This window comes from Pelophylax lessonae (assembly GCF_965119305.1).
Source record: "Pelophylax lessonae genome assembly, chromosome: 10".
Classification (NCBI taxonomy): domain Eukaryota; kingdom Metazoa; phylum Chordata; class Amphibia; order Anura; family Ranidae; genus Pelophylax; species Pelophylax lessonae.
This window is the reverse complement of record NC_138777.1, coordinates 203998995-204020852: the sequence shown is the minus strand read 5'-3', so window position 1 is coordinate 204020852 and position 21858 is coordinate 203998995. Positions and strand designations below refer to the sequence as shown.

The 21858-nt window shown below is 45.6% G+C and overlaps 1 protein-coding gene across 1 annotated transcript in view; it reads left to right on the top strand.

Moving 5' to 3' along the window:
• Positions 1-21858, top strand: part of SF3B3 (splicing factor 3b subunit 3) — a 46816-nt gene that overhangs the window by 1348 nt on the left and 23610 nt on the right. The window contains exons 2-15 of the mRNA XM_082270387.1: positions 255-378; positions 691-1017; positions 2685-2857; positions 3127-3268; positions 3349-3461; positions 5172-5309; positions 5397-5500; positions 9013-9178; positions 9270-9365; positions 9488-9560; positions 16857-17008; positions 19595-19750; positions 20336-20491; positions 20607-20750. Of these exons, the coding sequence (XP_082126513.1) occupies positions 309-378; positions 691-1017; positions 2685-2857; positions 3127-3268; positions 3349-3461; positions 5172-5309; positions 5397-5500; positions 9013-9178; positions 9270-9365; positions 9488-9560; positions 16857-17008; positions 19595-19750; positions 20336-20491; positions 20607-20750 (2010 nt within the window). The 5' untranslated portion in view covers positions 255-308. The remainder of the gene's footprint in view (positions 1-254; positions 379-690; positions 1018-2684; positions 2858-3126; positions 3269-3348; positions 3462-5171; positions 5310-5396; positions 5501-9012; positions 9179-9269; positions 9366-9487; positions 9561-16856; positions 17009-19594; positions 19751-20335; positions 20492-20606; positions 20751-21858) is intronic.

Below are 21858 nucleotides of genomic sequence, written 5' to 3'. Positions count from 1 at the left end.
ATGTCATGGGGTACTTTGCCATATCTGGTGGGGGAGGGGAGTGTAGTGGTTTGATGACCTCTGTCACAGTTGGAAGTCCTGGTTCTTCCCCGGTATCTGTACTCCGATTGCTTTTGCTGCTCTCAATGATGAGTCTTCATGTCTCTTCTCTGACAATCACTGGAGACATCCTACCTCTGAGAAGAGCTCCGCCCCCCCCCCTTCCCCCGCTATATACTGGAGTGTACAGAAATAATCAGATTTTTCTATTTCAGGTACCGCGCTCCTCACGTGATTCCACCAGCTGCTGAAATCGGTTCTCCGGCACCATGTTCCTGTACAATATAACACTGCAGAGGGCCACCGGCATCAGCTTTGCCATCCATGGAAACTTCTCAGGTACCAGGCTGCTCACCTCTGATACTTCATTCCTGTCCCTCACTACTCCTCTCCATTACTGGTGATGTCGATTCTGGACTACTAATAGAGGAGTCCAAAAATAAACCCCCACGTGCCATGATGCAGAATCTCTTCTTGTATAAATGTCAGCTGTGGACTGATACTGGTGCTGTATATTGTGACATGCCAGGATTGTATTCATGCAGACTTGTGAACTTACTGACAGGTCCACTTTAAAGTTGAACTTTCCATTATTGGCTTTCATTCTAAACATTTTTTTTTTTTTGCCCCTCTACCTCTTTTGTTGACTAGGAACCAAACTTCAAGAGATTGTCGTTTCCCGGGGTAAGATCGTGGAGTTGCTCCGGCCCGATGCCAACACAGGAAAAGTCCACACCTTGCTGACAGTGGAAGTGTTCGGGGTAATCCGCTCCCTCATGGCCTTCCGCCTGACGGGAGGAACGAAGGATTACATTGTGGTGGGCAGCGACTCAGGCCGTATCATCATTCTGGAGTATCACCCCTCTAAGAACATGTTCGAGAAGATCCACCAGGAAACCTTCGGGAAGAGCGGCTGTCGTAGGATCGTCCCCGGGCAGTTCCTGGCTGTGGACCCCAAGGGCCGAGCTGTCATGATCAGTGAGTGTGTGAGGTGCTGGCAAATATTGGGAGTGAGAAGGCCAGCTGTACTTTGTTGTGACTTCCCAGCAATACAGGAATGGAGCCTGGTGTGCACCCTGGGGGCCAGTGTAGTACAGTGTTGTGGGTAGATGTGTCCTACAGACCAAAGTACAGGAAGTCCTCTTAAGAGATGTATGGGAATTGTTTTAAAGTATAAGGCCTCTTTCACACGGAGCGGACCGTATTGCGATCCGCTCCGGCACTTTTTTTCTTTTTCACGGACACGGATGACACTTGTCATCCGTTTGCGGATGATATACGGACATAATGTATGTCTATAGGCATTGCGGATGACACCGCTGACGTCAGATTTTGCATCCCAAATATAGGGTTCTGTTCCATTCCAAAAAACGGAACAGAACTGAAAGGACGAAAATCGGATGTCAGCGGATGGTCATCCGCTGACATCCGCGATCCCATAGACATTCATTATGTCCGTATATCACCCGCAAACAGATGGGGTCATTTATGGACATACGGAACATCCGTGTGAATGAGCCCTAACTGAAGGCAAAACTTTTTTTTTTTTTTGGATGAAGTAGAGAGGGATTAGAACATCTATTAGGTTTTTATTGTTGTCTGTGTCCCAGTTATGGAAAATTTTGGTTGTCCCCAGAAAAGTAATAGAGGGGATATTAATGGAATGATAGTAGCGCTGAAACACTATATAAGAGTTCCTGAAATAGACAGTGGATGTCCACTGTCTATTTCAGGAACTCTTATATAGTGTTTCAGCGCTACTATCATTCCATTAACATTGTTACCAAATATTTATATTTGTTCAAGTAGCAGCTTCAGGGTTATCAATTTATTTCCAGCAGGTGCTGGTGCATCCTAAAGCGCGGGGATAGTCACACAGTTTGGGCGGTAACTGAGGATTATTATTTTATCAATAGAGGGGATATCTTCCAATTGGGATACTAATTCTGGTGACCTGGGGGTCTCCAAGAAATTTCCTTAATTTTCAGGGATTTCCTGTCACATCCTGTTTTGCTATGGGGGCAGGAAGTGAAAGGAAATCTATGCAATGGGGCACAGCTGGGTTATAACCCTCTCTTGCTGTATCAAAAATATGTCCCCTCGGGCTGAGAACCGAGTGATCAAACACTGCTGATCACTTGGTTCTCACAGCTCCCTGACCAGCGAGCCGTTGACTGTCATTCACCGGCTCTCTGCTCTGCCCCCCTGCGCTCACTGGAGCACTGGGCAGTGGTGAGGGCAGGAGCAGCCGTCTTAATGCTCTTAGCGGCTTGCTGAGAGCATGAGCTCGGTTGAAATGGTGCTGCTTGTCTACAGGCCAGCCAGATGGCAGCGACGCTGAAGAACGTTTCAGCGCATGTAACAATGTCTCCGACAGCTGCTCTCGTCTATCGGCTTTGGAGATCTACAGTCCTCCAATCAGGATCTCATTCTGATAAAGGAGGCCGAAGTGCTCCAAAACCAGTGTTGTGTGAGCAGACATACAGTAGCACAGGCGGCTTATCATTCTCACAGACTGTTGTTGCTCTGAGAAGGAAGATTGCATTGTTATGGTTCTCTGATGAAATAAGTGATTATATTAAACCATGCTTTACAGTACTTGGTCTGTATCCCGGGTGTTAAATATATCTTCTGGTTGCTCACAGGTGCCATAGAGAAGCAGAAACTGGTGTACATCCTGAACAGAGATGCAGCTGCCCGTCTGACCATCTCCTCCCCGCTCGAGGCTCATAAGGCGAACACTCTGGTGTACCATGTGGTGGGAGTGGATGTGGGCTTTGAGAATCCCATGTTTGCCTGTCTGGAGATGGACTATGAGGTAAGACTGAAACCCCCCCCCCCCCCCCCCGCTTTAGATATAATAAGACTGAATGTTGGTGCTCAGCGTGATGAGTTCTCATGTCTCTTCTCTGACTATTCTACTGGAGACAATATTACTCTGATGAGCCGTGTATAGTAGGGATAAGCCTTGGCTGCTGTATGACTGTTTTGTTCAGATGAGCAGTGTGCAGCAGGGTGATGCTTTGCTGCAGTATGGCCTTCTTGTATTCTTATGGCTTTGATGCAGTCTATCTTTTTTGTTTATAGGAAGCGGATAATGACCCAACTGGAGAGGCAGCTGCTAACACCCAGCAGACACTGACCTTCTATGAGCTGGATCTGGGCCTGAACCACGTAGTGCGCAAATACAGTGAACCTTTAGAGGAGCATGGCAACTTCCTGATCACAGGTGAGTAGATGGTCAGCTCTCTGCATTGTATGACATCACAAGTGGAGTATCATTTGTTCTTATACAATTTTCTTATACAGTTCCTGGAGGCTCAGATGGTCCCAGTGGGGTGCTCATCTGCTCTGAAAACTACATTACCTACAAGAACTTTGGAGACCAGCCAGATATTCGCTGTCCCATCCCAAGAAGGCGGGTGAGTCCCCCCTATACATTGCATTTTAGTCTGAATTCCATGGTGCAGCTTTTGTGATGATTTTTCATGTCTCTTCTCTGATGCTAATGAAGAGGATGTAAAGATTCTGATCAGCTGTAGCCAGGACGAATCTAAAGTCATGCTCAAACCCAGAATAAATATATGTCAGATGCAGTACATCTCTGCGATACATGCAACATTTAACCACTTAAGCCCCGGAAGATTTTACCCCCTTCCTGACCAGGGCCTATTTTGCGATTTGGCACTGTGTGAATTTAACGGACAATTGCGCGGTCGTGCGACACTGTACCTAAACAAATTTGACGTCCTTTTTTTTTTTTTTTTTCCCACAAACAGAGCTTTCTTTTGGTGGTATTTGATCACCTGTGCGATTTTTTTTTTTTTTTTTTTTTTTTATCATGCGCTATAAACAAAAAAAGAGCGTCAATTTTGCAAAAATAATATTTTTCACATTTTTTTTATATGAAATTCTTCCCCCAAAAAAATGTAAAAATCAAAATTTTTTTTAACATTTTCGGCCAATTTGTTTTATGCTACAATTTGTTTTATGCGGTCCGTGACCGCGCGGGAGCGCGCACTCGCTCCCTAGACCCTCACAGGCTAGCGACGTAGTACTACGTCGCTTTGCCTGTGAGGGGCTGACCGCCGCAGTAAATAGTCGTGCGGCGGTCGGCAAGCGGTTAAGGACACAAAACATTGGGAAATATGCAAGTGTGGAAAAATACCTGCAATCCACTGAGCTCTTTAACTACCTGTGGTGAGTGGACAGCCCGACCTCTGCTGCACTGACATGCCAAGTAGTGTTGTTAGCCCTGCTCAGTTATTCCCTGCTGAACAATGGAAACGTTCTCTATATCCAGCAAGGGAAACCTCAATTAGGGCTGACAAAATTGCTTGGGATTTCAGTACAGTAGAGGATTTGTGTTTTTAAGCTCACTACTGGATGTTAGGAGCTGACTGAATTTCTGGCAGGTCATCTATTTTTCTGTCCTTGCATTGTAACTAATTTGTGGTGGCTCATTCACCATCAGGACCACTATGGAACCCCATTGGATCCACCGCACCATGTAGGCCCCCTTTTGCCTGGGACTACAGATAAATGTCAAGTCACCCTGTGCTCAGAGGTGCGCAGGCAGAACAGTTAGCCTGCTGCAGAAGAGGATGTGTGATCTGCCCACCAGTCCGACTACCTGACTGTGACAGTTGGAAACAGAAGCATGCGAATCACTGAATTTGAGCACAAGTACCTTTTTTATAGGACATGTGGTCCTCTCATCAGGGAGAGATTGCATGCTCCCTGATGGAAAATAAAGCATAAGTGCTGCACAAGGAAATGAAGGGGGCAATTTTTGGGTAAATAAACATTTACAAAAGGAGTATAATAATGTAATCATTGACAATAACACTTTCATTAGAGGGCTAGTTTATGAAACAAGGGGTCAATACTTGGGGAGGGTGACATAAATTTCATTTGGGTACAGCGTTGCATGATCGCGCAATTGTCAATTAAAGTAACAGTGCTATATCACAAAAAATTGCCCGGTCATGGGGGGTAAATCTTCCAGAGGTTAAGTGGTAAAGAGATAAAGCATAGGGAAAGGTGTATGCAATGCAGTTATGTAGAGAATGAGTTTGTTTTCATAGACATTAATGTGAATCCAGGCTGACGGTTTGTTCTCTTTAATTTAGAATGATCTAGACGATCCAGAGCGGGGAATGATCTTTGTCTGCTCGGCTACACATAAAACCAAATCCATGTTTTTCTTCCTGGCTCAGACGGAACAGGGGGACATCTTTAAAATCACACTGGAGACTGATGAGGACATGGTAAGGAGTTGCAGGCTAGGGGGATTGTTATTTGTACTGGTGTGTTTAGTTTTTTTCTCTTTCTCATTGTCTGTTGTGCTTCTTCAGGTCACAGAAATCCGTCTGAAATACTTTGATACTGTTCCAGTGGCTGCGGCAATGTGCGTCTTGAAGACCGGTTTTCTCTTTGTAGCTTCAGAATTCGGAAACCAGTAAGTGATTGGCACCTTACCATATATGAATTGGCTGTGAAGCTTCAAGATAATATAAATGTTACTGTGTCCTATTTTCAGGCAGTATAGACAGTTTCTACGAATTGCAATTTTTTTTTTGGTGCAAAAAATATAAATAAATTCTGTCATACATGTAAAAATCTGCATAACATTTTTTTGGTTTATGCAAGAAAATTACTTAGAACCTCCAAATGTGATATATAATAATATTATTTATTATTATTCCTTTATTTTTTATGAAGCAGTGGCCCTAGGGAATAAAATGGTGGGTGTTGCAATTTTTTATGTCATGGTAGTTTCACAGCAGTGTTTCAAATGCAATTTATTTATTTTTTTAATAAACTTAAATGTGTTTTAGAGAACACAATATAATACCCAATTTTTGGTAAAATAAAAAAGATGGTGTTACGATGAGTAAATAAATACAATACTTGTTATGCTTTAAAATTGCGCACGCTCGTGGAATGGCGACAAACTACTAGCCTTTTAAATAATCCATAGGTGATGCTTAAGAAGCCTTTGCAGGTTACCAGTTGAGTTACACAGGAGGTCTGACTCTAGTATTTATGCTTTCACTCTGGCGTTTGCGCTGATACCTCATATGTGTATTGTGATTGTTTACATATGCGTTCAGGACTGATGCGTTCGTTCACCTTTGCGTGTGAGCACGGGGTACCTAAAAAAAAAAAAAATGTATTGTATTTATTTTTACTAGCTTTATTGCAGTTACACGGGATGAACAACATCCCTTATGATAGCATGGGCTGTGACAGGTCCTCTTTATGGAGGTCCCAGTTTCTTCCTCCGGCTTTGATCTGCTGCTTCAGAAGCCGGTAACTGTAAACCAACAATACTGGGAGTGATGAAATTCTCATCGCTTCTGGTTTCTGAGGTCACACAGTGGAACATTCTGTGTCCGGCGGAGCTGATGTCACCAGTAACTTCCTTACCGGGCTACCCGATTGGATGAGAGAGCCTGGTAAAGGCTGCTCTGATTACTTTTACTAAAATTGGGATCACCTGCTTGAAATGATACTGGGATCATAGCTGTAGCCTCAACCATGATCCTGGTATAACCGCTTCAATACCAGGCTGAATATACACGTACAGTGATGTTAAAGGCTAAGTTCAGCTATAAGGAAGAAAAAATAAATGCATATAAATCAGTGCACCTATGGCTATTCTGCGCTATGGTCAATAACACAATTTCTAAGCACCAAAGTTTTTTTTCTCATTAATATACACAGTATTCAGCTTTATGATTTACTGCTGCTCTGGGCTTCAACAAAATGGCAGCCACCACCTTCCTTTAGCAAGGAACATACATTCCACATTAAAGTGGAAATTTAGTCAGAAAGCTAAGTCCTGCTAGATCACTTCATGCTGGTCCAATTTGCAGGTTTAGCTATGAAAAATATTAAAAAGTATCTACACTCTTTAAAGGAGAAGTCCAGTCAAAAACTACATAATGCTAAACCTGCTCTTTGCCACATTCTAAGACTATTCTATCTAACCCTGTAAAGCAAAAAAAATCACTGTACTTGCCTTTTCTTCACTCGATCCGGTCACCAACGACAGAAGGTCTGTGCAGGAGAGGACCGACAATGGCTGTGAAATGAATGGGGAAGTGACGTCACCCATAGACTTACTATGGGGCTTCTGTTGAGTGCCTCTCCTGCACCCACTTCCACGGGTGACGTCCCCAGAGTGGAAGCGGACCGGGTGTAGAAAAGGTAAGTATAGTGATCTTTGCTTTAAAGGGTTAGATAGAATATTCTTAGAATGTGACAAAGAGCAGGTTTAGCGTTAGTTTTTGACTGCCTTTATCCTTTAAAATCCAGTAATACACTGCCACACACTGCTCTGCACATGCTCAGTTGCTGACAGCCTTCAAGCTGAATTAAACCCTCCTTTACAGCCAATGAACCCGCTTTTGTTTGATCTGTAACTGCCATGGTGCTGCGTGATCCGTTATGACACGAGCCATTTTATGGTTTGACAGTTTGGTATTACTGAGTTTTAAAAAGTATAGATACTTATTTTTAAATATGTTTTACATAGCTATACCTGCAAAAGGGATCAGCCTGAAGTGATCTAACAGGATTTTCTGACTAAAGTTACACTTTAATGCAATGCAGTTCACACACACTTAAAGTGGAAGTAAAACCATTGATTTTAAAGCGGAGTTCCAGCCATTCACTCACCTGTCCAGCGATGCGGCCGCCCGAAGCCTCGATCCTCTCCCTCGGCATCGGCATCACTGCTGTGGGCACCCGGCTGTGACAGTTTGCGGCTTCACAGCCGGGTACACACTGCGCATGCGCGAGTCGCGCTGCGCGTCTTGATTGGCCGGCAATCTTCTGGGACCTCTGACAGGGAGGGAGGGGGAGAGGAGAACTTCTGTTCAGGGCACCGTGGCGCTCCAAGCGGAAATGGGAGCGGGTACCTGTCAAAACTAGGTACCCCCCCCCAAAAAAAAAAAATGACATGCCAAATGTGGCATGTCAGGGGGTCAGGACTCCCTAAAGCGGAAGTTGCACTTTTGGGTGGAACTCCGCTTTAAGTTTCAAAGAACAGTTACATTCTCTGCATGTGCCAAAAATGTAACTATCACACTGGCTGTGTTCTCGAACTGTCAAACCATGCAATGGCTGGTGTCATAACTGATCACAGGTGCAGCGTCATGGCAGTTGAAGAATAATCGGAGGCCAAGATGGCCACTTCCTTGGCTGAAAACAATATGAGGGTTTACTTCCACTTTAAAGCGGAGTTCCAGCCATTTACTCACCTGTCCAACGGTCCAGCGATGCGGCCGCCGGAAGCCTCGATCCTCTCCCTCGGCGCCGGCATCACTGCTGTGGGCACCCGGCTGTTACAGTTTGCGGCTTCACAGCCGGGTACCCACTGCGCATGCGCGAGTCGCGCTGCGCGCCGTGATTGGCCGGCAATCTTCTGGGACCTCTGACGTGTCCCAGAAGATTGCAGGGAGGGAGGGGGAGAGGAGAACTTCCGCTCAGGGCGCCGCGGCGCTCCGAGCGGAAGTGGGAGCGGGTACCTGTCAAAACGAGGTACCCGCTCCCCCCCCCCCCAAAAAATGACATGCCAAATGTGGCATGTCGGGGGTCAGGACTCCCTAAAGCGGAAGTTCCACTTTTGGGTGGAACTCCGCTTTAATTAAATGTCTGGAAATGCATACAAAGTAAAAATGCTGAAAAGGAAAGTGATGGGAAACGTGTTTTCCAGATGGAGGGGGAGGGGGGCTATCCAAAGGGACACCTGGGGACATTAATGATGCTTTAGTTCATGTATTGCTGTATGAAGATTCCTGGATCTTTACAGCAATAGGTTTATCAGAAAACGTAAACTGGAAGAAGGTGACAGCAAGAGTTCAAACAATGTGACTTATTTGCAGATTTTAATGGCTGTATTAAATAAGAATATGTGCATGTAGACCTTTTTGTTTTTTAATAGTACATCTCCTCCTCCTTTAGTTATCTCTACCAGATAGCCCATCTGGGTGACGATGATGAGGAACCGGAGTTCTCCTCAGCGATGCCCTTAGAAGAGGGAGACACCTTTTTCTTCCAGCCCCGCCCCCTGAAAAACCTGGTGCTGGTAGATGAGCAGGACAGTCTCTCCCCAATTATGACCTGCCAGGTAGGTGGCTGTAAAGGTGGCATACACTGGGCAGTGATGACACAATTGAGCTTCCAGCTGACTTCTATATTATCATGTCTTTGTTTCATAGATTGCTGACTTGGCCAACGAAGACACTCCCCAGCTGTATGTGGCCTGTGGCCGAGGTCCCCGCTCTTCTCTCAGGGTCCTGAGACATGGGCTTGAGGTGAGCATTGGGTAGCTGTGTGATGCCGTGAGTGTCCCTGGAGAGGAAATTGCACCCTGATCTGTGTCATTGTCCTTTAGGGGAGGGACCATGCTTCTCTCTAATAACCATTTTCTTTTTAGGTGTCTGAAATGGCCGTCTCAGAGCTGCCCGGTAACCCCAATGCTGTGTGGACAGTTAGACGACACATTGAAGGTATGTAGGGTAAAGCTTGGTGGGTCAAAGGGGGAAGGAGTGGGGCCTTCACAAGACTTACTATTTTCAGGTAGACCAGTAGCTAGTCATAACCAAGTATAAGCATTTATAATCTTTATTGGGTACTGTTCAATGAACTAGGTTTATACTAATTCCATGTCCGATCTAATTACACCTGTCACCCAGGCACATATTTATTTTGGCTTCTGTGCAGTGTCACCTTCAGTGTTGGGTGACGGGTGCTCCTCAGTACACATATGTCTGATATTGACTCAAAGGATTCGGTATAACCGACCCATTGCAGCTCCTCACTCGGAGATTTAAAAAAACAAAAACAAATTTTCTCTTTCGTTCATTGACGGACACAACTCCTGATCTTCATAACCATTGGGTTATACTGCCCCCTACAGGAGTAGGACACTAGGCAGAAAAGGAATCTGGCTACGCCTATGGGCAGTCCCGGAGGGGGGGGGAGGGTATACTCCCTCTTCCTGCTTTAGGTACTCAGTTTTTTTTTTCTGCCTAGTCAGGAGTAAGGACCTAGTTTCTTGATGGGATCTCTGGTCCTGGCAAATGTTTTTAGATATTTTTTCTCCTGTCGCAGCGTTCCTCCTGGCCGACAACCCCCCATTTAAATGGTGAGGGGTTTTGTCTGGAGTGGTGCCTGGTTCCTGGAACGGTGGGTAGCTGTCCTCCCCCTGGAGGTTTTTGGGGTGGACGTGGGACCCTACTTTGGATGGTCGGACCCCCGGGTTCCCCTCCTTCCCATCAGGCACCCCCATCACACCCTCCCTCCACTTATGCTGGGGCTGGGGCAGGGTGCTGTGCTGATGGGGGGGGGGGGGTGCGCCCTGCTGGGTCTGTAACCGCACGCCCATAATCCTCAGATAGTGAGGGTAGGCGCTGGTAGAAGCACTGATTGTATCTGCGTGAGACCTTGAAGATGGTGGTTGCAGCTGTGACAGGGGTGTAGGTTCCTTTTGGCACTCCCAAGTCCTCCAGAGCGGCAACGGTGTTTCCTTTCCCTGCCTATTTTGACAGAATTGTCGCTAAAGAGTGGGGGAGACCGAAGCGTCCCCTTGGAGTCCCTAAGCCATTTACTAGGTGTTACCCGATGAGCAGTCCCTTATTAAGAAGTGGACTGTTCCACCGGTGGTGGACCCTTCGGTTTCCAGATTGAACAAGGCAACCATGATTCCGGTTGAAAAGTCCCTGAAGTTTAAGGATCTGGCTGACAGGAAGTCAGAGGCTGTGGCATGCAATATGCAGACTCTGGCTGGTTGGCACTGAGGCCAGTATTCACTATTGCCCTGGTGTCACAAACTCTGACTGAGTAGGCTAAGCTTTTACGCTGTGACCTAGAGGGAAACGTCTCCCCCCTGCCTTTGCTGAGCTGGCTGGCCAGTTGGTCCAGGGGCTGCAGTTTATCTGTGATGCCTCTTTGGATGCGACTCTCCTAGTGGCTCGGCTCTCTGTTTTGGCAGTGGTCCTTCGGCGTGCCTTTTGGGCTTAAATGCTGGTCTGTGGACCAGACTTTTAAAAAAGGCCTTGACTGATCTTCCCTTTTCAAGGGGATTGCCCGTTTGGGGCTACCCTGGATGACCTCATTAAAGGTCTTACAGGGGGAAAGAGTACTTTTCTTCCGCCACCTACTAAGGGCAGTAGACGTGGGCCCTCCTTGGCTTATACGTTTTTTTTTTTCATTCCTCGGGGTCGACTGACAAGGGCTCAATGCCTTTCAGGGCCTCTTCTGGAGGATCCAAACGAACCTGGTCTGGCAAGCCAAGAGCGGGCTTCTCCAGACCCGCGGACAAGGAAGCATGAAGGTGCACCCCCACACCCGTATCAGGGATGGGGGGGGACGTCTTCGTTGGTTTCCAGACCTGTGGACTTCCCTGATAACAAGACAAGTGTGTCCACAAAGTCATTCGGTCCGGCTACAAGATCGAGTTTCACTCTTGTCCCCCGGCAAGGTTCTTTACTTTCAACTTGCGATTGTCCCTGGACCATTTACAAGGTCTGTTTGTGGCTGTACAAGACCTGTTGCTTCATGGGGTTATTGTCCCGTTTCTGACATCGGAACCTTTTTACTCAAACCTGTTTACAGTTCTCAGGAAGGAAGGCAAGGTTACAGTCAATCCTGGACCATAAGGCGCAGAACTGCCTTGTGTAGATGCAGAAGTTCAGGATAGTCCATTCGCACGGTGCTGGCATCCCTGCATCGGGGTATTTTCTTGCCTCCTATAGACCTCAAGGATTCTTACCGTCGCATTCCAAGTCTGCTCTGGTTCCATCCACAAAGCTGGACTATCTGGGTCTGACTCTGGACTCTGCCTTAGCCAGAGTGCTCTTTCTCTGGACAAACTCCAGACATTGCAGGCTTTAATTCGTCTTCTGCTGTCCAGCAGATGGTCATCCCTCCGAACTTGCCTGATGGTGTCTACCTTCGAGGCGGTTCTGTCTGCACAGTTCATACAATGTCCCTGCAAAGGGAGATTATGGCCAGGGAGCGAAGGAGTACCCGATAAGGTGGCTTCATTCTCTGGCGCTTCCCCTCCCTCAACCCCCCCCTGTATCGGACAGCGGTCTCCACAGATGCGAGCCTGTCCGGCTAGGGAGAGGCGTCCCCGGCAAAAAGTCTGCTCGGGATCTGGACACTGGAAGAGTCCAGACTACTGATCAATGTCTTGGAACTCTGAGCGATCAGACTGTGCCTGGACCATTGGACGGATCATCTTCAGGGATGTCCAGTGCGCATTCAATTGGACAATGCTAGGGCCATGGCTTATGTCAATCACCAAGGGGGCACAAAAAGTGTCCTTGCTGCTCGGGAGGTAGCTGCCATTCTAAGGTGGGCAGAATGGTTAGTTCCACCTTTCTCCGCCGTATACATTCCCTGGGTGGAAAACTGGCAGGCGGATTACCTCAGTCAGCAGAGGGTGGACCAAGGAAAGTGGTCCCTTCTTCTGGAGGTATTTCATCAGTTGTCTCTGGTGGATCTATTGGCGTCTCGGCTCAACAGAAAGGTGCAGAGGTTTGTAGCTCTTTCACGGGATCCTCTGACAGACGCGCTGGTGGCCCTGTGGGCTGATTGTCTGATTTACGCTTTCTCTCCCCTCAAGCTTCTGCCAAGACTTCTATGCAGGATCGAGGCAGAAGGGATTCTGGTCATCTTGGTGGCCCCGAACTAGCCTCACCGGGCTTGGTACGCCGATTTGGTGTGGCTGGCCGCCAACGTTCCTTGGAAGCTTCCCCTCAAGGAGGATCTGCTGTCCCAAGGACCAATCTTCCATCCTACTTTACAGTTGCTGGATTTGACGGCTTGGTTGTTGAACGGCAGGTGCTGATGGTAAGAGGTTTATCTGAGTCAGTGATTCCAATGCTGGTAAAAGCTAGGAAACCTACTTCTAGGAAGATCTACCATCGTTTGTGGAAGACGTACATTGCGTGGTGTGAGTCTCTTGGGGTTCATCCTCGCTTCTTCTCGGTGACTCTGATTTTGACCTTCCTTCAACGGGGGGGTTGAACAGAAATTGGCCTTAAGTACCATCAAGGGCCAGGTGTCGGCTCCAGCGGTCTTCTTCCAATGACCCTTGGCCACACACTCCCTGGTGCGTACCTTTCTTCAGGGTGTCTGAATTGGCGGCATTGTCCTGTCGTTCACCTTACTTAGTGATTCGGAGATAAGGTGGTTCTTCGCCTCTGTCTGTCGTTCCTCCCAAAGGATGTCTCTGATTTTCTTTTGAACTAAGACATTGTGTTGCCTTCCGTGTCCCAGGCCGAAACATCCGAAGGAAATTGCCTTGCATGCCTTGGATGTGGTCCAGGCAATAGGGTGTACCTGGCAGCTACGGGGTCTTTTAGGAAGTCCAGACTCACTATTTGTGCTCATGGATGGGCCTCAGAAAGGGTTGTCCACTTCCTCTGTGACCATTTCCAGATGGATCAGACAGACGGTGATTCAGGCCTATTCCCTCAAGGGTCAGGTTCCTCCTTTCCCTGTCAAGGCGCACTCTACACGGGCGCTCGGTGCCTCCTGGGCCTTCCGTCATCAGGCGTCAGTGACGAAGGTTTGCAAGGCGGCCACCTGGTCGTTGGTGCACACTTTTACAAAGTTCTATAATGTGGATGTGTTGGCATCATTAAGCCGCAAGGTTTTGCAGGCTGCTGTTTAGAGGACTTGATCCTCTATGAGGGTGTATTTTTTTTTGCTGTTACCACCCCTCCATGTTTACCACTGCTTTCAGTCATCTCAAAGGTTATGAAGATCGGGAGCTGTGTCTGTCAATGAACGGAAGAGAAAATGGGATTTTTGACTTGCAGTAAAATCCATTTCTCTGATGTTCATTGATGGACACAGCACCCACCCCTCTGTGGAGTTGTAATTCTTCTGACACTGCTTGTAACAAAACGGAGTACCTATAGCGAAGAGAAGGAGTATACCCCCTGGGACTGCCGATAGGCGTAGCCAGATTATTTTTCTGCCTAGTGTCCTACACCTTTAGGGGGCAATATAACCCAATGGTTATGAAGATCAGGAGCTGTGTCCGTCAATGGACGTCAGAGAAATGGATTTTTATGGGAAATCAAAAATCCCCCCATTTTTTTGCAGTGGGGCCCCTCTTGCACAGGAAAAAGTCATTTGCTCATTACGTTTCTAGCTGTAATTACCTGATCTCCCACTCCCCCCAGCAGTTGGTGCTCATCTCTTTGTGCTCCGGGTTGTAGGCAGCCCCCCTCCATCCTTCCCAACATTGTAGGACTGATGTTCCTGCATTGTATGTGATGTCAGTGTGACTGCCAGCTGGAGCACCAAAGAGAAGCAGCTGAGGGAGAGCGGACACACTTGCCAGAGCGAGGAATAAAGTAGTATTAAAGCTTATTGTTCTCCCTCTTTAACAAGCATTTTAACCCTTGCAGTGCAGAGAGGGTCCCACTGCAAGGCAAGGTTTTTAAAATGTATTCAAGTTCAGTTTTAAAGCAGAACTAAACTCATTTAAGTTTCCAAAAAAGTTAATTTGAAGGCATGCTGTGAATTTTACCTGTCACAGCTGCTTGTGCTCTCAACCAAACTGTTAAGCCATCAAATGACTGGTGTAATAACTGCTCACATATGCAGCACCTTGATAACTGCAGATCAGAAAGAGGCTGCAGTTGTCATGGTGCTGCACATGTGACTCGGTTACACCAGTCATTTGAAGGGCTCCGTAACTACTCCCTTATGTGGATGACACTTAATGCTAGCAATGAGAAAAAAAGATGTTTCAGAAATAAAACTCCCACGACAATAAATCTAATCCCATGTCACAGCGAAGAAATTGGACACTGTGGAGTGTGTAGTCTGATCCTCTGGGCATTTCACTTTTTGCTTGATAAAATCAATGTGTTGTATACCTAGTGAGATTACATTTTTCAAGGTTAGAGTTGCCTTTGTATTTAGCTCTTATTTTTGTAAAATGTCTGTCAGTGGTCAGCATATCACGGTGTGTCCTTTTTTGAAGTATATGTCCATCCAAAACCTTTATTAGTTTGGGATTGACTGGAAAATGAAAAGCAATGTCTGTTCCTCCTGTTATTTGGAGCGCTGTTAGATTTCACCTCACTTGCCCTCCTGCTGACAACAATTATACCAGACAGGAAGTGAAGGGAAATCTGAAGCAGAGACATAGACAGGAATAAATATCCTGTGTTTCTGTTAAATATTTATCCTCACTTTCTGTCTGGTAAAATCGTTGTCACTGGGACAAGAAATGAGGGGGTAAAATCTGTAAAGAGATTTTGGATAGCAGTAAAAATCTGACGGGGTTTTATTTCACACTCAATCCAAAACTAAAATGTTTGGCTAGACACTTTTTAAAGATGATTTGTTTTGGGAAAATATGAAAGCTGCCATTGATGACCAATCTTCATGTCAGGTACCCTAAACTTTATGGTAATCCAGAGGTTTCAGTGCTTTTTCAGGCACTGACCTAAAAAAAAGTATTCACATCAGGAGTTCTGCATGTCTGTTTTGTGAAGGTGCTGTAGCTAGACAGCCAGACAATTGGCATTCCTAGAAATACATCCACAATGGCATCCTTCAAATTTCTCCCAGTGCAGGTTTCTTTTAAGGAGGATTTCCAGCAAGATCTGATCTGTGATTGGAGAAAGTGGAGCATGGGGTGTCTTTAACACTGCCTGATCAGGTCTGCCTCTTTAGCCTTCAGACGGGTGTGTTGGGGGTACAGAGGGGCATATGTATGTGTATTGTGGGGATTGTGTGTGTACCTGCATGTATCGGGCACAGAGGGGCATACATGCATATATCGGGGTGTACAAATGGCATTGACATTGCATGCATACCTTCCCACGTCACAGATCAGGACTTGCTGACCACATAACGCTGTTGGGTGAAGTTGCTGGTTACTTCCTAAGCTCTGTGTTGTCTGGAGCAGGAAGATGTAACATCTTGTAATTTGTTGTCCTCATCTTCTTCAGCACATACTAACTCTGGCTGGTACTTGGTGATAACACCCTCCCAATACCAAGCCTTTCTGTTTCTTCCACAGGTGTGTGCTGGTGGAGGAGGTGATGGTATAACCCCCCTCCACACATACAGGTGTGTATAGATCTCTTCTCATGTTGCTTGTTACCAGGCTTTGCCGTGTTTTTGGAAGCCCAGTGTAATAGCTGCTGAAGCTCTGAAGAGAAGCTGGGCTTGTAAAATGATCGTTCCAGATGCTTCAGTCTGCTGCCAAATTCCTAAATGGCTCCATACTTTACATTTATAACTTTGGCTGTACATTTCAATGTATTATGTGGTATGTGGAGAGTACAGAGGCCTTTCAGCCATTGCTGATCTCATCAGAGAAGATGCTGTACAGCCCACACTTTTTGTGTTCTCTGATGATTGATACTTTATAGATTGAATATTCATCCATATTTAGAAGTATGGTTTCCTTTTCAACAAACGGGGCACCTTTTCGATACTTTGGAGGTCCTGCCAGGTTCCATATTTATTCCATATTATATACATATATCATTGTGTACCATATACTTGTTCTGGCTAAAGCGGAGTGTTGCATTGTGGGGCATTCCAGGCAACACGGGCAATGCCTTTAATCAGAAAACTGACTGGTTGTCTTTATTTAAAGTACTGAATAAAAATGAACCCTTTGCCAGTCAAAATGCAGTTTTTCTGTTTGACCCTGATTATGTTGTATAATGCATAGTAACTGATACAGCAATGCATGTGACAAGTATATGGATCTTCTAAAGTCAGTCTAATTTGGGTTATTCCTGCACTCCTTTTTACAGATGAGTACGATGCGTACATCATAGTATCCTTCGTGAACGCCACCCTGGTACTCTCTATTGGTGAGACTGTAGAGGAAGTGACAGACTCCGGATTTCTTGGGACCACCCCAACTCTGTCCTGCTCTCTGCTAGGAGAAGATGCCTTAGTGCAGGTGAGATCCTAGAGGAGATGGAGGATTGGCGTGTGAACACAGGATCCTCTGTTTCTTGGCTGTGGGGGTATCTGTTAATTTTACAAACAGTTTCCTTAAGGAATACATTTAAGGGGGAAAATAAAATGTTTTTGTATAATGTGAAAGGTGAGGTTATGCTGAGTGAAAAGATACCTAAGGCCCCTTTCACACAGGCTTTCCAATCAGGTCCACCTGTCAGGTTTTTTTTGGGTGGACCAGATCGGATGCTCCATGCACCTCTATGGAGCCGCGGTTGTCAGCGGTGACATGTCCACTGTCACTTGCTGCTATCCAATCCTGTCCGTGAAATCCAGACAGATGGTAACCCTATTTTCCTTGCGTCTGGAAGATCTGATGAAAACGGACAGGTGGTCTGTTTTTTTTTAAATCCAATCTCCCATAGAGGAGAGCGGAGCTCGGACAGGTTGGTCTCAGCATAGTGAGTGGAGATGGACCTGTCATCCGCCAGCTCAGTGGGGATCAGAGAAACGATCCCCTGCTGAGCAACACAGAGTCCGCCGGACGGAAAGCCTGTGTGAAAGGACCTAAACACGTCGCTCTTTAAAATTGTGCACGCTCGTGGAATGGTGACAAACCAGGGTACTTAAAAATCTCCAGAGGCAACGCTTTAAACGCCTTTACAGGTTACCTGTTTAGAGTTACGGAGGAGGTCTAGCACTAGAATTATTGCTCTCACTCCAACATTTGTGGGGATACCGCACTTGTGTGGTTCAAATACAGTTTACATGTACGTGCGTGACTTACATATGCGCTGGCTTCTGTCTGCAAGCACTGAGGGATGGGGGCACGTTACATTTTTTTTTTTTTAAATTAGTTATTTTACTTTTTATTTCACGTTTATTACTATTACAAGGAATGTAAACACCCCTTGTAATAGAAATGAGAAAGACCGGTCCTCTTTATGGAGAGATCTGGGGGTCATAAATTTACCCCAAATCTCTTAACTTTTTAAAAAGTTTTGATCGATTTTCTTCCATCTTGGACCAGAAGTGACGTCATGATGTCACTCCGGTCTTTCGAGGCCATAGAGGCAATCAAGAAGAATCTAGTCTTTGGTCGTCTTAAGGACTAGCCAGCTGCACTATCAGGTCGTTTCTTGGGCAAGCTGGTGGAAACGGTCAGCTGAAGAAACACTGGCGGGGGGGGGGGGGGCGCACCATTCTGAAAGCGTTCCAGTGGCTTATGAGCCGCTCGGAAGTCTTTCATGAAAAGCCAGCTCCCGGCTGTAATATACAATACTGGGATTATGGCTGATATCTTGAAGTGGTTAAAGGTAGCTAGGTAGCTTCTCAAGGTGCTTTACAAAGAAAACATATGAAATAAAACAGGATAAAACAAAGAGGGAAAAAAGGACGATTACAAGACTGCTTGTCTAAAGAACTCCTGGGATTAGTTAAAGCTTGTGTGTGTGCCCTACCTAAAGCACATCTGTACTCTTTTTTTTTTTTTTTTTTTTTTTTTTTATTATCCCCTTCCTCCAAGTGCAGTTAACCTGGTCCAGTAGTGAGTCGCTGCCTAAACCTGAAATATATACACTGATCAAAGTGTTCCTTTAATTTTTTTTGATCCGAGTATAGCATCAAGTCAGTTAAACTCCTAGGATTTTGATCTGTTCATTTAGGTAGCAGAGGGGGGTTGTCATTCAGTTTCAGCTACTTTTAGTGTTAATTTCATTAACGGGTGCGCTAGATGGGCAACAATGAGATGACCTCCAAAACAGGAATGGTTTTACAGGTGGAGGACACTGGCATTTTTTCCCTACTCATCTTTTCTGGCTGTTTCCCTAGTTTTGCATTTGGCTAGGGTCAGTGTCACTACTGGAAGCATGAAACAATACCTGGACCCTATAGAGGTTGCACAGGCAGTCCAACTCCTCCAGGACGGCACATCAATACATGCTATTGCCAGAAGGTTTGCTGTGTCTCCCAGCACAGTCTCAGGAGCATGGAGGAGATTCCAGGAGACAGGCAGTTGCACTAGGAGAGCTGGACAGGGCCGTAGAAGGTCCTTAACCCATCAGCAGGACCGGTATCTGCTCTTTGTGCAAGGAGGAACAGAATGAGCACTGCCAGAGCCATACAAAATGACCTCCAGCAGGCCACTGGTGTGAATGTCTCTAACCAAACAATCAGAACAGACTTCATTAGGTGGTCCGAGATCCCGACGTCCTCTAGCGGGCCCTGTGCTCACTGCCCAGAACCGTGGAGCTCGATTGGCATTTGCCTTTGTACAACAGAATTGGCAGGTCCACAACTGGTACCCTGTGCTTTTCACAGATGAGAGCAGATTCATTCTGAGCACACATTTGACAGACGTTAAAGACAAGAAGGTTATGCTTAGAAGTGGCCACACCGCACATAATTAATTCTTACCCAAGGGCCTGACTGTCAGAGTCAAAGGAACTGCATAAAATGTTTTTGATTTATTTCGGGGAATGGTTCTTTTTGTCTTTTTTTCAGTGACCCCCAAGGTGCTTTTTGTCTCCGTTCCCAAATTTCAATAGCTCTTGGTGAAGGTGATCTGCAGCGTCTGTTTTTGTTCTAGGTGTATCCTGATGGAATCCGTCACATTCGTGCAGACAAGAGAGTCAATGAGTGGAAGACTCCAGGGAAAAAGATAATTGTGAAGTGTGCGGTCAACCAGCGTCAGGTGGTGATTGCCCTGACCGGAGGGGAGCTCGTCTACTTTGAGATGGACCCCGTATGTACACCCTTTTTATATAAACCATGTTATCTGCTTCTAAGACACCCCCCCCCCCCCCCATTCCCAACCCTAACCTTACTCCAACCATATTACCTGCTTATGATACTCCCCCCAACCTGATGTTTCAACTATATTATCTGCTTCTGAGAGACCCCCTCCCCAAATTTTATCCTTACCCCAACCATATTACCTGCTTCTGAGACCCCCCGCCCCAAATCCTTATCCTTACTCCAACCATATTACCTGCTTCTGAGACCTCCACCTCACATGAATTGTATTACCTGCTTCTGAGACCTCCACCTCACATGAATTGTATTACCTGCTTCTGAGACCTCCACCTCACATGAATTGTATTACCTGCTTCTGAGACCTCCACCTCACATGAATTGTATTACCTGCTTCTGAGACCCCCTGCCCCAAAACCTTATCCTTGCTCCAACCATATTACCTGCTTCTGAGACCTCCAACTCACATGAATTGTATTACCTGCTTCTGAGACTCCCAACCTTCACCTTTTTAACTGTATTGCCTGTTTTGAGACTCCTGACTTCCACCTCACTTTTTTTTCTTTCCCTCTCCCAGTCAGGGCAGCTAAATGAGTACACAGAGAGGAAGGAAATGTCTGCCGATGTGGTGTGTATGAGTCTGGCCAATGTACCACAAGGGGAGCAGCGATCGCGATTCTTGGCTGTTGGTCTTATAGACAACACAGTCCGGATAATTTCTCTGGACCCTTCGGTGAGTCCCGGTTTCTGTTTGATGTATTGCAGCCGTTAAGTAGACTTCTTGTTGCGGTAGGCAGCTGCCATGCTCCTGTCTCTCCTACTGAGTGCTTTGTCCTTCTCTTCTCTAGGACTGTCTGCAGCCTCTCAGTATGCAGGCCCTCCCTGCCCAGCCCGAGGCCCTCTGTATAGTGGAGATGGGAGGGGCAGAAAGACAAGATGAGCTGGGAGAACGAGGCTCCATTGGCTTTCTCTACCTTAACATTGGACTTCAGGTGAGAGGTGTGCGGGATCACAGACCGCATTTGGTGCGGGATTACAGACTGCATATGGTGGTGCAAATGAAAAGATCAGAGCAGATGGAATTGCAGTCCAGCAGATTCCTTGCTTTTAGGCTTTCTAATTGTACATTTTATAATAAGACTATAGACTCCAAAGGTTTCTGCTCGAATAACATTTTTATTATGTTTTATACGCCTCACATTAACTTAATGATATTTCGGCTGTGTACTTTTAATGAAGAAATTGTAATTCTCTGCTGTGCAAAAAATATACCAAGGTATAGGATACACTATACAGTTCACCAATTTTTGATTAAGTGCAGTGCTATTATTATTTAATATTATACAGGATTTAAAGACCGCAACAAAAGTAAAAAATAAAACGTGAAATAACACTGAAGAGTGAGCTCAATGTTAAATATTTACTCATCAGAAGGGTGAACCAACACTTGGCTCAATAACCATTGTGAATACAAATACAATATTCAATAGAAATATAAAAAAACACAACCTCTAAAAGTGAAATGACACTCTGAAAAGCGAGCTCAATAGTGAATAAATACCATCCCTGTTTAATTGAAAGCCTCCCTTTTATAATAAAAGCTTACCTTTTGGATGAAATCTACTTTTTGCTAAAATTTTGGCTAAATGGTTGTCTAGCCCACTTACAATGGTATCCCTTAATTCAGGATATTAGTATCCGCCTTGAGAGGTTTGATATATCTTGTAACACTATTTCTTACCTGTATTGTGTTACTCGCTTCTCTATTGGGGTATGTACCTGCTGTATTGGTGAGACATGGGAGGCATTTGGTGGTGTTGGGGGGGTTTATGTTTGGATTGTATTATAAATTGTACAATTCTTCTTTTATTAAAGCATTATTTGCAATTTTTTTTTCTGTATTTGTGGAAGTTACATACTAAGAGTGCAATGATCAAAATTTTTCTGCTTGTATACGGTTTTTAAATCGCCCTTTAGAGGAATATGGTTTTGCATGGGGTTCACTTCTCAAAGGACCTTTTTTATTTTGTGTTCTTGAATATTGATCTTATATTTATAGCGGTTACTGAGCTAGCTCTTCAGAGTGTTTTCACCCTTTTG